A 16466-nucleotide genomic window follows, 5' to 3' on the forward strand; every position below is an offset into this window, starting at 1 on the left:
TAGCTCGAGCCCGAGCCGATTCTTAATATTCGAGTTGAGATCGAGCTCATATAATACTTATTCGATGATTTGTCGAACTTTTTCGAGCGAGATAATAAATAAAATATTTTTTTATTTATTTTAATATTAAAACCTAAATTTTAAAATAAATATTTTTTCTTCACAAATATTTGAAAATTTAATTTTAGTTCAAGTTTTCGAGTCGATGCGAGTTTTTAGTTAAATAGGTGTCGAGCTCGAATTTATAAATTCGTTCGAATTGAGTTAATAAATACTTAATTGAGTCGAGCTCGAACTCAAGGTGACTTGAGCTCGACTTGACTCATTTGCAGCCTAACTTCATTCTCTTACACCATCATAATTTCTACTAAATATCGACGAATATATACCTGGAGTATGACTTTTTTTTATCTCAATCCTTTACAAAAAAAAAAATTAATAATAATAATAATAAAAAAAAAATTATATTTCTGATTATTTTATAAAAAAATATATATTTTTTTAAATTCAATTATTCAAACTCTAATTATTATTTTTTTAATTGGAGGTACATCTTAAATCACCGAATTCGATGACTTCTATCACAAATTGTTGTCATGTTCAATTCACGTGGACTCATCTCCTAAAGCAAACTCCATTTATAACCATGCAAGAGATTAGTCATCAATAATGGACACCTTTTTTTAGCAATAACAACTCGATCGATATCATCATCTTCTTAATAATTATGAATTCCCATCCTTTTATATATACCTCTTTTACAAATCTCAATTGATTTCTTATAATTCAAAATCAATCATTCATGTATGTATTCACATATCATGCATTTAAATATATATATATATATTTTTTTTATGTTTTGAACAAAATAGCCAATAACTTAAAAAGATATGATTTTAATCATTTTTTTTTATGTATTATTAAATTATTGTTATGATTAAGATTAAATGTTCTAAAGTATCCCTCCTTTAGTTTAAAAGCAACAAGACGTGGATATCCTATATTTTCTGTGGTATTAGGTTCGAGCCTGTTAGACAACGAGTTTCGCTCGTCTAATTAAATTGATTGAATATATCTGTGGGATATGTGTTTAATTCGGGAGCCCATTAGACGACTTCCATCCGTCTTCCATCCGTCTAGTTAAATTGGTTGAGTATGCTTGTAGGATATGTGTTTAACTCGCGTGGATTAGTCGCACTTCGAATGAAAAGTGAAACCCAACGTTTTAAAATTATTAATATTTACTAATTATAATTATGAAGATAATGAAGTGAATATTTATTATTATATAAAAATAATAATTTAATATATTTAATATAAATAATTTGATATATTTAATAATGAATTATAAGAGTTAAAATAAAATAAAATAAAATAATTGAGCTTGAAAAATAAACTAGATTAATTTGGGAATAAAAGAATAAAATATATTAGTATAAGAAATTGAATTCCAAAACAATATCAATTTAGGATTCAACGATTTTCATGAAAAATATATTTTTTCTTTCTCATTTAGAGATGTCAATGAGTACTGGTATACCCGATACTCGTGGGTATCCGATGATCGGATTTCAGGTATTTTAAATTGAGTTCGGAGTAGAAGTCACACACGGGGAGGAAAAAAAACTAAAAAAGTACCCAATCGGGTTTGGGGTTGGGGATGGGGAGTGTGCAAAACCAAAACTCGATACCCGTTTATATTAATAATAAAAATAAAATATTTTGTTATTAAGAATTAATATGACCTTTCAAATAACTCATCACGACAAACATTATTTTAAATACATAATTTATTTTGTTATTATTCACATTTCACTCCAATTTTATTTTTTAATATTCTCAAAATGTTATTTCTCTCTTCATTACTCATCAATTCTTCATCTTCAATTTTTTTAAATAACAAAATGTAATTTTCTCTCATCTTCTTTATCTTCATTTTTTAATTTTTTAAACTTCATTCTAACATTTTTCTTCAACTCTACAATAAAGTTGGTATATTCTTCAACATTTACAACATAAATATATAGGTAATGTAGGTAATATTTTCATTTATTTTTTCAATATTTTGATTTACTAATTTTAAATTATTTATTATTTTATAAAGTTATGTTTCTTATTTTTTAATTTATATAATTTTATAAAAATTTAATCAGGTAATAGGGTACCCGACGAATCGGGGATGAGATAAAAAAGAGATATTTGTTGGGGTCGGGTTCAGGTTCGAGATCGGTTAGTAAATGATAATCAAGTTTGGAGATGTATACTTCACTTATGAATGACAACGGGTACCTTACCTGCCGAGTAGTAAAGTACCCATCCTCGTACCAAATTTTTATTTTACTACCCGATCTCGACCCCGAACCCGACATGTATCTCTATTTCTTTCCCATCCTCGATTTGTCAGGAATCTGATCCCAACAGCTACCCCATTATCCGATTAAATAAATTTTACATTTTACTAAAATTAATTTACAAAAAATATTGAAGAATAACTAAACAATAAATAAATTTGAAGTAGTAATATCGAAATATAAAAAAAAAATAGAAACATTATTTACCTGTACATTTATATCTATGTTATAGATGTCAAAGAAAATAACAACTTTGTTATTATTATAGTTGAATAAGAAAATATAGAAAAAATGTTAAAAAAAATATTAAGAGATGACGATGAAGAGGTGATAGAGAGAGAAATTCTTTTTTATAGTTGAAGATAAAGATATGAAAATAAAAAGAGTGATTAAAGAGAAATAATTTTTTTATAATAAAAAAAAGTGTGAGAAATAGTGAAGTGTGTGTAAGAGTGAAGTGTAGGTAAGAGTGAAGTATATATAAGAGTAAGATAAATTATGTAATTATTATGAAGAAGATAATGATGAGGATGTGAAATGACATATTAATACTTATTAAAAAAAATAATTAAATATATATATATTAATATTAATATAGTCAGGTATCGGGTATTAGTTTCGCACACTCTCCATTCCCGACCCTTACCAGATCGGGTACCTTCTTCTCTCCTCCATACCCGACTCTGAACCCGACCACGTCCGGATACCCACTATATCGGGCATACGGGTACCCATTGTATCCCTAACTTCACTACTCGACGACTAGAGTACCCGTTGTCATCCCTATTTACATGCATGTATAAATTTGATTGATTTGAAAAAATTATTCATCATTTTAATAAAAATAGATAATTAATATTTAGAAATCTATTATATATATTATGATGTTGGAATCTTTTGTCTAAATTTGTATTCCTTTAAGTCTATATTTTTAATACTCGTCCATAAATTGAGACAAACATAAGTTGCGGAAACATACATGAATCTATAATGAAGAACAATTCATTAAGTCATTCTTCGTTAATCTTTAAATCTTCTCTTGATCTTGGATCTTCTTGTTCTGGATTTGGACCTGCATTGAAATGTCTGATGTGTGTGCGTTTTAAGTTTTCCAACCCTCTATCGATAGCCTTCTTGAGTGTTTTTTAGAGATGAACATAAACATTTTGTCTGATGAGAGAAACATAATAGGTAGACTATCTATATGGGTTATGGACTTAGCCCTAATATACTCATTTATTATTCGACCCATCAACGAAATAATAAATGGTATTTTATGCTTCTACACAAATATATCCATATATTTATTAGAGATGTCTAAATAAGCCCATAATTTTTATACTTTAATAAATCACTTTAATTGGGCTTTAATATTTATATGATAACAACGAATACACAATTACTAAATAATATATTTACCCAAATATTAGAAATAATTCCAACATATGACACTTATTTGACATTGAGTAGTGTCCATGGAATTAAGGTAAGTAATGTTTTCATTTGTTTTTTTAACATGTCGATTTATTAATTTTAAATTATTTATTATTCTATACAATTTTGTTTCTTATTCTCCAACTTATATAATTTTATAAAAAAATTATCGAGTAATAAGGTACCCGTCGGGATATAAAGAGATATCCGTCGGGGTCAGATAGTAAAATGATAATCAGATTTGGGGATGAGATTTGGGGATGAGTATTTTACTACCCGATGGGTGCCTTTTCTGTTTACACACATGTCTAAATTTGATTGATCTGTTTACACACATGTCTAAATTTGATTGATTTGAAAAAATTATTCATCATTTGAATAAGAATAGATAATTAATATTTAGAAATCAATTATATATATTATGACACTTATTTGACATTGAACATAGCCCATCATGGAACTGATTCCTTATAAAAACAAAAAGTGTCCTTCATTCATGTATAAGCTCATATGTGAATATGAATCAATTTTAAAATATATTTATTTTTAAAAAAGAAGTACTATAAAGTGAATTTGAGAAATTATTTTATCTTTTAGCCACTCACTATTACTTCTTTAACATTGGACAATATTGCCATGTTTTGTTTTAGTTTAGGTTGTGCTTCATTTTATTTAATTGAATTAGATTTTTATTTTAAATTTTTATAATCTAAAAAATATTATATGATAACGCTAATATGTTTAAATGAGATACTTATAATGCTAATATGTTTAAACGAGATTAATCTCTTATAGTTATGTTAAAAAATATAATTTACTTTGTATATTTCTTATTAAATTTTAAATTATTATTCATTATAAATTTTATTATCTATTATTTTTATAAATAACTCAATGAAATAGTTTAAGCGTGATTTTTAAGATTAAAATGGTATGAGACAGTTTTATTGAGATAGAGATTATAGTGTGAGACCATTCTATCTGCGTCACATTTTCTAAGAAAAAAATATTGAAACTAATAAATTCATGTTCACATGAATTCCACTTTTACACTCTCCTTCATTTTCTTGTGCTCTATAAATTGAGAAACCAAATATCTAATTATATTCACACCTTATAACCATCCCATACAACAATCAACAATACCATGGAGTCCCTTCACTGGATTGTTTGTCTCTTAGTCGGCGCAGTCCTCCTCATCTCTACCCTCCTCCGGCACCGCCGTAAGAACCTTTCATTGCCGCCAGGGCCTAAACCCTGGCCCATAATCGGAAACCTAAACCTCATTGGCCCCCTTCCCCATCGCTCCATCCACGAACTCACCCTTAAGTACGGACCCATTATGCAGCTGAAGTTCGGTTCTTTTCCTGTGGTGGTTGGCTCCTCGGTCGAGATGGCTAAGGTTTTCCTAAAGACCATGGATGCCAATTTCGTTGGCCGACCAAACTTTGCTGCAGGAAAGTACACCACCTACAATTACTCCAACATTACATGGTCCCCTTATGGGTCATATTGGCGGCAGTTGCGTAAGATGTGTCTCATGGAGCTCTTCAGCGCCAGGAGACTCGAATCGTACGAGTTCATCCGAGTCCAGGAGTTGAACACGTTGCTTGTAGACCTATTTAACTCAGCTGGAGCTCCGATCACGCTCAAAGATCATTTGAGTACGTTGAGTTTTAATATTATCAGCAGAATGGTTCTTGGAAAAAGGTAATATTGACTACTCAATTTACTTAATTTTTTTTTCAAGTGAACAGAGAATTACCTAAAAATAACTGTTCAGACAAAAGTTTGATAAAAAAAATTCATTGCCACTCTCAATTCTCATTATGTACAAATATATAACCATTTTTGGGGTAAATTCTGATATAACTTTTCTCCACCTACAAATAAGAGCAAACCCAATGAGGTTAATTTAAGCTTGTTTGTAAGTTGTATCACAAACTGAATTTTAAGAAGATTACAAAATAAGAATTGAGTTGGATGAGGATCAAATATTAAAATTGACTACATATTTGAATTTGAAGTATTTGTTAAGTTTATGGTTTGATATGAAAACAAATAAATGTTACAAGTAAAACTAATATTTTGCATAATTTAAGATACAATGGATTTGGAGTATAGGCATTTTCTGATTTCCATAACTGAATTTAAACCAAACAATTCAAATAAACAAGCACATATATGCTACATTTGAATTTTATTATTTAAAAATTTAATAAATAAAAATAATTACATATAAAACAGGTATCTAGATAAAGACGTACCGACACAAGAATTTAAAGAGATGATGGATGAGTTATTCTTGCTAAACGGGGTATTCACTATCGGAGATTCAATACCTTGGTTGGCCTTCTTGGATTTGGACGGGTACATCAAGAGAATGAAGGTCGTGGCCAAGAAATTCGACAAATTCCTAGAGAACATGCTTGACGAGCACATCGCAAGGAAGTCCACCTACCAGGAAAATTGCGTGACCAAGGACATGGTGGATGTGTTGTTGGAGTTGGCCAACAACTCAACTCTCGAGGTCAAACTCGAAAGGCATAACGTCAAAGCTATCACTCAGGTATACACATATTTTTAATTTTTTTTCAAATGAGAAGCGTCAGCCAGCGCGAAGTTTAAATTGAATATTTTAGGATCTCTTAACCGGCGGAACCGATACCTCGACCACCACTTTAGAATGGGCAATATCAGAGATGTTGAAAAACCCGGAGACCTTCAAGAAGGCACAGGAGGAGTTGAACCGTGTTATCGGCCCCAACCGTTGGGTAAAAGAGAACGACATTCCAAATCTTCCTTACATAGATGCTATAACAAAAGAAACCATGCGTATGCATCCTGTGGTTCCAATGCTCATACCGAGGGAAACTTTGGAGGATTGTTGTGTTGCAGGATACGACATTCCTCGAGGAACTCGAGTTCTAGTGAGTGTGTGGAGCATAGGGCAAGATCCAACATTGTGGAGTGAACCAGAACAATTCAACCCAGATAGGTTCATTGGGAAGGTAATTGATGTGAAAGGGCATGATTTTGATCTTCTGCCATTTGGGGCGGGTAGACGAATGTGCCCTGCATATAATTTAGGGCTAAAGGTGATCAAGACTAGCCTAGCTAACCTATTGCATGGATATAAATGGAGTTTTCCTAAAGGAGTGAGCACAGCAGATTTGAACATGGATGAGATTTTTGGCCTTACAACTAGAAAGAAAATTCCTCTAGAAGTCGTGGTTGAGCCTAGGCTTCCATATAATTTGTATCACATTATTTCAAACAAATAATAGTGTTTCTGAGATGCATCTATATATGATGCTGGAATTGGGAAGCCTCTAGAAGTCAAGAAGATAAGATCAAATTAATGAAGTGTGGTAGAATTCAGATAGTCACTTTTGGAGATCGACCGTCATAATATTTAATTATCTAGTAATAAAGTTTATTTACTTCTTTTTGGAGAGTTGTTCCAACTTCTTAGTTTTTCCTATTTGTAGGCCTTTTTGTAATCGTGAAAGACAACTCACTTTTGATATAATAATTACTTTAAGCTTTAAGCTTGTTTAGAAGTTTATCTTCTATTTATCTTGCTCTAAACTCTTTTGGTGGATTCCTAGAGTGAAGAGTGTCGATTGATTTCTTGTGTTACTTCATATCTCTCTAATTTCTCGGTGTCAAAGTGGTATCAGAGCTTTGGTTTACAATGGTTGGTCGGAGAAGAAGAGGACCAAACGATGATGAACCTAAACCTCGTCAAAGAGACCTTCGTGATATTGAGTTAGAAGATTTAAGGAGACAAGTGCAGCAACTCGAACAACGCCTTGCGCGTGGCGAATATCGTGAACATGATGTTGATGGTCATGGTTTAGATGATGATTCAAGAATAAATGATGAGGATTTCAATCCATTTCATGATGATAATGACGCAAGTGACCGTGCATCTCGTGGTCAACGGTTCCAAAGAAACAATGTCCGCCAAAGGTTTTTGGATTTTAAAGTTGATATTCCAGATTTTGAAGGAAAAAATAATCCTGATGAATTCATTGACTGGCTCAATACCGTTGAGAGAATTTTTGAGTTCAAAGATGTTCAAGAAGATAACAAGGTGAAGTTAGTGGTTATCAAATTAAAAAAATATGCGTCCATTTGGTGGGAACACCTTAAGAAGCAACGTGTGCGTGATGGCAAGAAAAAGATCAAAACATGGGACAAAATGAAGAATGAGTTAAGAAGGAAATTTTTGCCGAATAATTATCGCCAAGATGCTTTTCTCAAATATCACAACTTCAGGCAGAAGGATCTATCTGTGGAAGACTACGTGGCTGAATTTGAAAATCTTATGATGCGATGCGATGTTTTGGAGCCGGAAGAACAAACTATTGCTCGTTTTCTTGGAGGGCTACGATATGAAATTGGAAATGTGGTCCAATTGCAGCAATATTTGACATATAATGATGTATGTCAGCTGGCTCTCAAAGTTGAAAAACAACAAAAAAAATCGAGTCATTTTAGGGGACGTTTCTCATCGGGTGGTGGTGCCTATAACCGAGGAAGTGCTTCTACTTCCAAGAACAGTCCAACTATAAAAGACGTAAAACATAAATCTTTTACAAGTAAGGATGGTGGTGCTGCTAGTTTTGAAAAATCAAGTGGTCCAACTAATCAAAAAACTTGTTTCAAGTGCAAAGGGTTCGGACATTTTGCCGTTGATTGTCCAAATCGAAGAATCATTACTCTCGTTGAGGAAGAGTATGAAGAAGAGAATGAAGAGACACCACCAATTTATGATGAATGTAACGAGGAGGGAGATATCACTTATGAAGATTATGGGGAAGCTTTAGTAATACGGCATATCCTCAACACCACTTATGTTCCAGATGATTCATGGCTTCGTAATAATATTTTTCACACTAGATGCACGTCAAATGGCAAGGTGTGTGACATCATTGTCGATGGAGGAAGCTGCGAAAATGTTATGGCTACAGCTATGGTGGAGAAGCTGCAATTGAAAACCGAAAATCATCCTCGACCTTACAAATTATCATGGCTTCGGAAAGGTAATGAAGTAAAGGTAAATAATCGATGTCTCGTTCAATTTTCTATTGGAGAAAAGTACAAAGATGAAGTTTGGTGTGATGTTATCCCTATGGATGTTTGTCATTTGCTTCTTGGAAGACCTTGGCAATTTGATAGGAAAACGCAACATGATGGATTCAAAAATACCTATACTTTTATAAAAGATGGCGAGAAAATAATTTTGGGACCTTCAAGAATGAAGGACATTGTTAAACCATCAAAGGAAGAAGGAAATAATTTGCTCGCCAAATCACAATTTGAGGATGTAATGAATGAATCATTAGGGGCGTTTGCATTGGTGGTTTTAGAAGAAAACAAGGAAGATAATATTATTCCTCTACAAGTGCGACCTCTTTTACAAGAATTTGTTGATGTCGTACCTGAAGAGATTCCTACGGGTCTTCCTCCCATGCGAAATATTCAACATTGTGTTGATCTAATCCCTGGTGCGTCAATCCCAAATAAAGCTGCTTATAGAATGAATCCTAAGGAATATGAAGAGTTGCAGCGACAAGTTGAAGACTTGCTGGCAAGAGGTCTTATACAAGAAAGTAAGAGTCCTTGTGCTGTGCCGGCACTTCTTGTGCCAAAAAAAGATGGTTCGTGGCGTATGTGTGTTGATAGTAGGGCGGTGAATAAAATCACGATCAAATACCGTTTTCCTATTCCTCGCCTCGATGATCTCTTTGATCAACTTCACGGCTTCAAAATTGGTTCTAAGATTGATTTACGGAGTGGCTATCATCAAATTCGAATGCGGCCTGGAGATGAGTGGAAAACCGCTTTCAAGACCAGAGATGGTCTTTACGAGTGGCTGGTTATGCCATTTGGACTTTCTAATGCACCCTCTACATTTATGCGACTTATGAATCACATGTTTAAACCATTTATTGGGAAATTTGTTGTTGTCTATTTTGACGATATTCTTGTGTACAGCTCTAGTCCAGAAGAGCATTTAAATCATCTTCGACAAGTTTTTAGGGTGCTAAGAGAACAGAAGTTATATGCCAATTTGAAGAAATGTCACTTCTTCACTGACAGCCTCGTCTTTTTGGGCTACAATATTTCTTCCGACGGTATCAAGATGGATCGAGACAAGATTGAAACTATCTTAAGTTGGCCAATCCCTAAGACTATTCATGATATTCGGAGTTTTCATGGCTTGGCTTCATTTTACCGCAGATTTATCAAAAATTTTAGCACTATCATTGCTCCTATAACTGAATGTTTGAAAGGTGGTAGTTTCAAGTGGACGGAGGAAGCATTAAAAAGCTTTGAACTTCTCAAGAAAAAAATTACGGAAGCTCCAATTTTGCAACTTCCAGATTTCGGAAGGGTATTTGAAGTAGATTGTGATGCTTCTAATGTGGGGATCGGAGGAGTTCTTAGCCAAGAAGGCAGACCCATTGCTTTCTTTAGTGAGATGATGAATAACTCCCGACGCAATTATTCAACATACGACAAGGAGTTCTTTTCCCTTGTTCGTACCTTGGATCATTGGCAACATTATCTACTACACAAGGAGTTTGTTCTCTTCTCGGATCATGAAGCATTGAAGTACTTGAACTCACAACAAAAGTTGAACCCGCGACATGGAAAATGGGTCGAGTTTCTGCAAGCATTCAATTTTGTGATCAAGCACAAGTCTGGCATGCTAAATCGAGTGGCAGATGCTCTTAGTCGAAGACATTCTTTGTTGTCTACGTTGCAGTTACAAGTGCTTGGATTTGAGGTGATAAAAGATCTCTACAAAGATGATTTGTACTTCGGCAGAATTTGGGAGGAATCTTCAAAAGCTCCATTCAAGTTTTTCTTGATTGATGATGATTATCTCTTTAAAGGTACATTATTATGTATTCCAGATTGTTCATTAAGGCTAACAATTATCGATGAGGCACACAACGGAGGTCTTGTGGGACACTTTGGAAGAGTAAAGACTCTTACACTCGTACAAGAAAATTTTTATTGGCCACGTATGGATCGAGATGTCAAGAAGTACATAGAGAGGTGCAGAGTGTGTCATATTGCTAAAAGTCATGGGCAAAATACGGGTTTGTACACACCTTTACCGATACCATTATGTCCATGGGAAGATGTGAGTATGGACTTTGTTGTTGGGCTGCCACGCACTCAAAGGAACAAAGATTCGATTATGGTGGTCGTTGATCGGTTTTCAAAAATGGTGCACTTTATTCCTTGCATCAAAACAATGGATGCCACTCACGTAGCTATTCTTTATTTTAAAGAGATTGTGAGGCTTCATGGCATTCCAAAGACAATAACCTCTGATCGGGATTCGAAATTTATGAGTCATTTCTGGCGAACGCTTTGGAAGAAACTTGGAACTAAACTTCAATTTAGTTCTTCTCACCATCCACAAACTGATGGACAGACAGAGGTTGTAAATCGGAGCTTGGGAAACCTTTTGAGAAGTTTGATTGGAAAGAATCCTCGCCAATGGGATGAGGTTTTGGCTCAAGCAGAGTTTTCTTACAATCGATCATCGAGTCAAACTACCGGGTCGAGTACGTTCGAGGTTGTTTATGGTAAGAATCTTATCACTCCCATAGATCTAGCTCCAATACCTATTACTCATCATATAAGCAAGGATGGAGAAAATCGTGCTAAGGATATTAAGCAATTGCATGAGAAAGTTCGTCAAGAAATTATCAAGCACAATGAGAAATATCAAAGGGTGGCGAACAAGCATAGAAAGCGTTATGTTTTCAATGAAGGAGACTTGGTCTGGATTCACTTAAGAAAGGAGCGTTTTCCTCGAGGTCGACATGGAAAATTACAGCCTAGAGCTGATGGTCCTTTTAGAATTTTGAAGAAGATTGGTGATAATGCTTACAAGGTGGAGTTACCAGGAAACTATGATGTCTCAACCACGTTCAATGTTTCTGATCTTTCACCATACATTGATGACGAACAAGTTCAAGATTCGATGTCGAATCTTCTCCAACCGGGGGAGAATGATGCTGGAATTTGGAAGCCTCTAGAAGTCAAGAAGATAAGATCAAATTAATGAAGTGTGGTAGAATTCAAATAGTCACTTTTGGAGATCGACCGTCATAATATTTAATTATCTAGTAATAAAGTTTATTTACTTCTTTTTGGAGAGTTGTTCCAACTTCTTAGTTTTTCCTATTTGTAGGCCTTTTTGTAATCGTGAAAGACAACTCACTTTTGATATAATAATTACTTTAAGCTTTAAGCTTGTTTAGAAGTTTATCTTCTATTTATCTTGCTCTAAACTCTTTTGGTGGATTCCTAGAGTGAAGAGTGTCGATTGATTTCTTGTGTTACTTCATATCTCTCTAATTTCTCGGTGTCAATATATTATGGGGCTGCAAAAATGTTTACCTATCACTGCTCAAATAAATTATTTATTATTACCATGTTATCCTTTTTTTTAATATTAATTCAAGTTTAGTCTTTCTTAAATTCAAGTCCAAAATTCTAATATGAACATTATGATCTCAAAATTCAGAATTGGGGAGTGCTTACAAAATATTTAGGGTGAGCTTAATTAAATAATAATTTTTTTTAAATAAAACGAGTAAATAAATATAAGTTTTTGTTATTTTTTTAATAATTATATAAATAAATAATTAATTATATTGAAACTTTTAAAAAATTAAGAAATAATATTACATTTTTATCATAAAAACATTCTTTTTTTGGGATGACCACTAGTAAAAAAAGCTTCAATAACGACGACAAATGCCGACAGAAATAAAAACCGTCAGTATATAGCATATCATTGCCTACCAAAACAATAGTGGTAGGTATTTGAGGTTTAATAACGACCACTTAAAATACCCTCAGTATTTGCGGCTTATTTGATCTGGCTTAGTTTTATTTTTAATGAAAATTAACTGTGTTAATAATTAATGTTAATTTTAGAAAAAGTTTGATTTAGGAAAATAAATTTTTATTATATTCCACCCAAATCATATATTATATATATATATTGTAAAATATATAAGTACAAAATAAACGTGAACTTACATAAAATTTGAGTGAGATTGTCTGCGTCGCGAGGAAATTAGGGTAAAGTGATCTTAGTCTCCATTCTAATTCCCTCCTTCTCGAGCTATGGTCTACCAAAATTATTGATTTATGCAGAAACAGCGGTTAACTACGCAGCTGCAAGATTCTGTATTCACGTCCAAGCTTGTATATCTCTGTTCAATCTATTGTCTGGAAGGAGAGACTGTAATTGTCATTGAGGACGGTAATTGATCGATTTGAATGGGACACCGGTTCTTCATGGATACGACATGTCTGCAGAATGGGAACCTCGGTCTCATTGTTGGATCGGTTGGCTTGTGAGTTCAATCCACACACACTCTATCTATCTATATGTATTTCTATTTTTTCGCCTAAATCAGATTCGCACTTTGTAGTTTGGTTAAATGGGAGAAGCTAATGTTGGAATTTTTAGGGTCACTTGTATAATAAATAATTGTGCATATGTCATATTTAATATAGAGGAGTGATAGAGGAAGGGAATTTAGTGAGGGAATTTGGTGAGGCAATGATGTGGCATCACCTTCATTGGTTGAAAAATGTAAAAGTGGGAGGAAAGAGAGAAAAGAGAGAAATTATTTGATTTTTTCAGCGAATAAGATTATGCCACATCATTCCCTCACCAAATTTCCTCACCTAATCATTTCTCACCTCATTTAATATAAGCCAAAATAATGTGATCTAATGTAAAATTAAGTTTATGGCTTATGCGTGTATTTGTCATGAATATAAAGTGAGAATACCTAAGTGGCATTTCTAATTTTATGAAGAGGCTAAATTAGAAATTGTCAAACTATAATAACTAACTTATTGTTGGTTATATGTAACGGTAATGGTCCATATAAGGAAAGTTTAAGGAAAGAATCATTCAATCCATGCAAAGTTTAAGGAAAGAGAAGATTCACTATTCATGCGATTAATTAAGGTACGGCTTCCGCAGCATTCAGATTTTAATTTCTCACACATTAAATTAGGATCTAATCAGGATAATTCTAACAATTGATATCAGAGTCATCCTAATTTAATTATGTGAGAAGATTTTATATCATTCGGTTTAAGATATATATGCATGGATTTATAATATATACATTAACAATTTTAAATCACATCAATAATATTATTAGGAATAAATGTATTGATTTTTATAATATTATTAAGAATATATATATTTTAGATATGAAATTTTAAATCAGATTATATATATATATATATATATATATATATATATTTCATTAATATTGATATATCTTTAAATTAAGATTATAGGATATATCATGATGCGAGATATTTGAATTATCTCATAAGATCCTTAGATTTATTTAGTTTTCTGATTATATATATTGGTTTTGATAATTTCAAATCACTAGGAATATATATTGATTTTGTCAATCAATTTGATAAAGAATATATATATAAATTTGAAAATTTTAATCTATATCTATTTATTTATCTTTCAAGATTTATATATTCTGAATTAAAATTAAATTTTATGAAGTCTATCATCAAAATATGAAAATTGATGATAGATTAAGGGATATTTGAATTTAATACCATGATTAAGATAAGATCATGAAATGAATATTTGAATTTTTTCTCATGATTTTGAAATATATAGATAATTGAATTTTTGATAATACGGAATAATTGGGTACGAAATATAAAGATTTATCCTAAATTTATGGATATTTAGAAAATTTATGGATATTTAGATTCTCTCGGTTAAGTTATATATATGATATTTAGATTTTATCGTTAAACAGTTAAATTTATAGATTTATGAATATTTAAATTCATTTATGAACAGTTAAATGATGTTATTTAATAATGTTTACTAGATTTATGGATAATTAGATTCTCGTTTAGATTTTCTTGTTAAAGTTGTTAAAGAGGAATTCTCTATTTTAAAGTTTAGATTTTCTCGTTAAAGGAGGAATTATCCGTTTTAAATTGACTGTTGATATTGGTTTAGATTTTCTCGTTAAAAGAGAAATTTTCTGTTTTAAAGTTTAGATTTTCTCTTTAAATGAGGAATTATCCGTTTTAAATTGACGGTTGATATTGGTTTAGATTTTCTCGTTAAAAGGAGAAATTCTCTGTTTTAATTTAGATTTTCTCGTTAAATGGAGAAATTCTCTTTTTAAATTGACCATTTTAAATTGACGGTTGATATTTGTTGTTAAGAGATTAAATAATATATAATATATATTATAAATCAAAAGAGAATTAAATAATAATGTTTAAGGTTATATATATATATATATATAAATCAATATATAATAAAATTTTAATTATATCCTTTATTTTAGGATTAAAAGATTAAGGTTAATGATTATTAATAAATTAATTAATAATTGGATTTAGACTAATATTTAAAATTTGGTCAAATAAATCGTGAAGATTTATTATTTAATTTAATTAATATAAGATATTACAAATTTGAAATTCAAGAAGGGAAGATTTGACAAACGGTATAATTTTATTTTTTATAATAAAATAAATTATATGTTTCTTTGGAAAAATATATATTATTGATTTGGGTTATACAATAATATGACATTTAAATTTAAAATAATAATATTATTGTTCATTATTTGGATTGTATTGATTGATACAAATAATCACCAAAGTGACAATGTTTGTTAAAATTAATTCAAGACAATTTTGAATGGTAGTATTGTGTAATTCATGTGATTATATTATTTGGCCCAAAAGCTGATAATTAATTGACAGAATTGATTAATACTTGTGATGATAAATATGTAATAATTATAAAGTCTTATTCATGTGAATAATTAATCGATCCAAAGATAGATTGATTATTTGACATGTCTTATTATTAATGTTTGATCATTACATCAAAATACTAATAGCAATTAATATTTCTGTCCAAAGACTTGATATTAATGTTGCATTAAATATTTTGAGATGGGATAAATCATTATTTAAATCTAGTTGTTATTTAAGTTTATAAATGTGAGCAACTATTTTATTAAATATTTTAAGTGATTAAAGGCTATAAATTTTTATTATGTCAAGTTAAAGATAGTGTTTTTTAGACGAGACTGTAATATTTTTTTTTAAGGATATTGAGTTTGAGGGGAGAAATGATTTTGTCTTTAAAAATGATTTAAATCAATAATTCCTATTGTGGAATATTTGATTTATATCTCAAGTGTTTTTTGAGATTGATAAGGATTTTATTGATATTATGATAATGTTAAAAAAATCAAGAGTAACAAGACAATATTGATCAAATTAATATGGTTTGCAAATTAAAGAAATTCATCTAAAGACTTAAAGAAGCGTCTCGTTAGTGATACCATAAGTTTCACAAAATAACAATTCTCTCTTTTAGTTTTGAGGTGAATTTAATTGATTATTTGTGTATCACAAGTTCAGTGGGAGTAAATGTTTATTTATGGTTTTATCTATGGGTGACATTTTGTTTGTCACAAACTTTGCTTGACATTAAGTAGCCCAATTGTTATGAAATATTTGAAATGAATTAAGAATTAAATGCTCACATATAAGAAGTCGGAAAGTCTTGAGATCATTGAGTATTTTGACTCTGATATT

At 31.3% G+C, this 16466-nt stretch overlaps 1 protein-coding gene across 1 annotated transcript; it reads left to right on the forward strand.

Moving 5' to 3' along the window:
* The first annotated feature begins 4917 nt into the window (after positions 1-4917).
* On the forward strand, positions 4918-7094 carry LOC124932247 (trimethyltridecatetraene synthase-like). The gene is made up of 3 exons (XM_047472865.1): positions 4918-5495; positions 6033-6354; positions 6428-7094. Exons 1-3 carry the CDS (start codon positions 4933-4935, stop codon positions 7067-7069), a joined length of 1527 nt encoding a protein of 508 aa, XP_047328821.1. The 5' UTR covers positions 4918-4932; the 3' UTR covers positions 7070-7094.
* The last annotated feature ends 9372 nt before the right edge of the window (positions 7095-16466 follow it).

Source organism: Impatiens glandulifera, chromosome 3 (genome assembly GCF_907164915.1).
Source record: "Impatiens glandulifera chromosome 3, dImpGla2.1, whole genome shotgun sequence".
NCBI classification, from domain to species: Eukaryota; Viridiplantae; Streptophyta; class Magnoliopsida; order Ericales; family Balsaminaceae; genus Impatiens; species Impatiens glandulifera.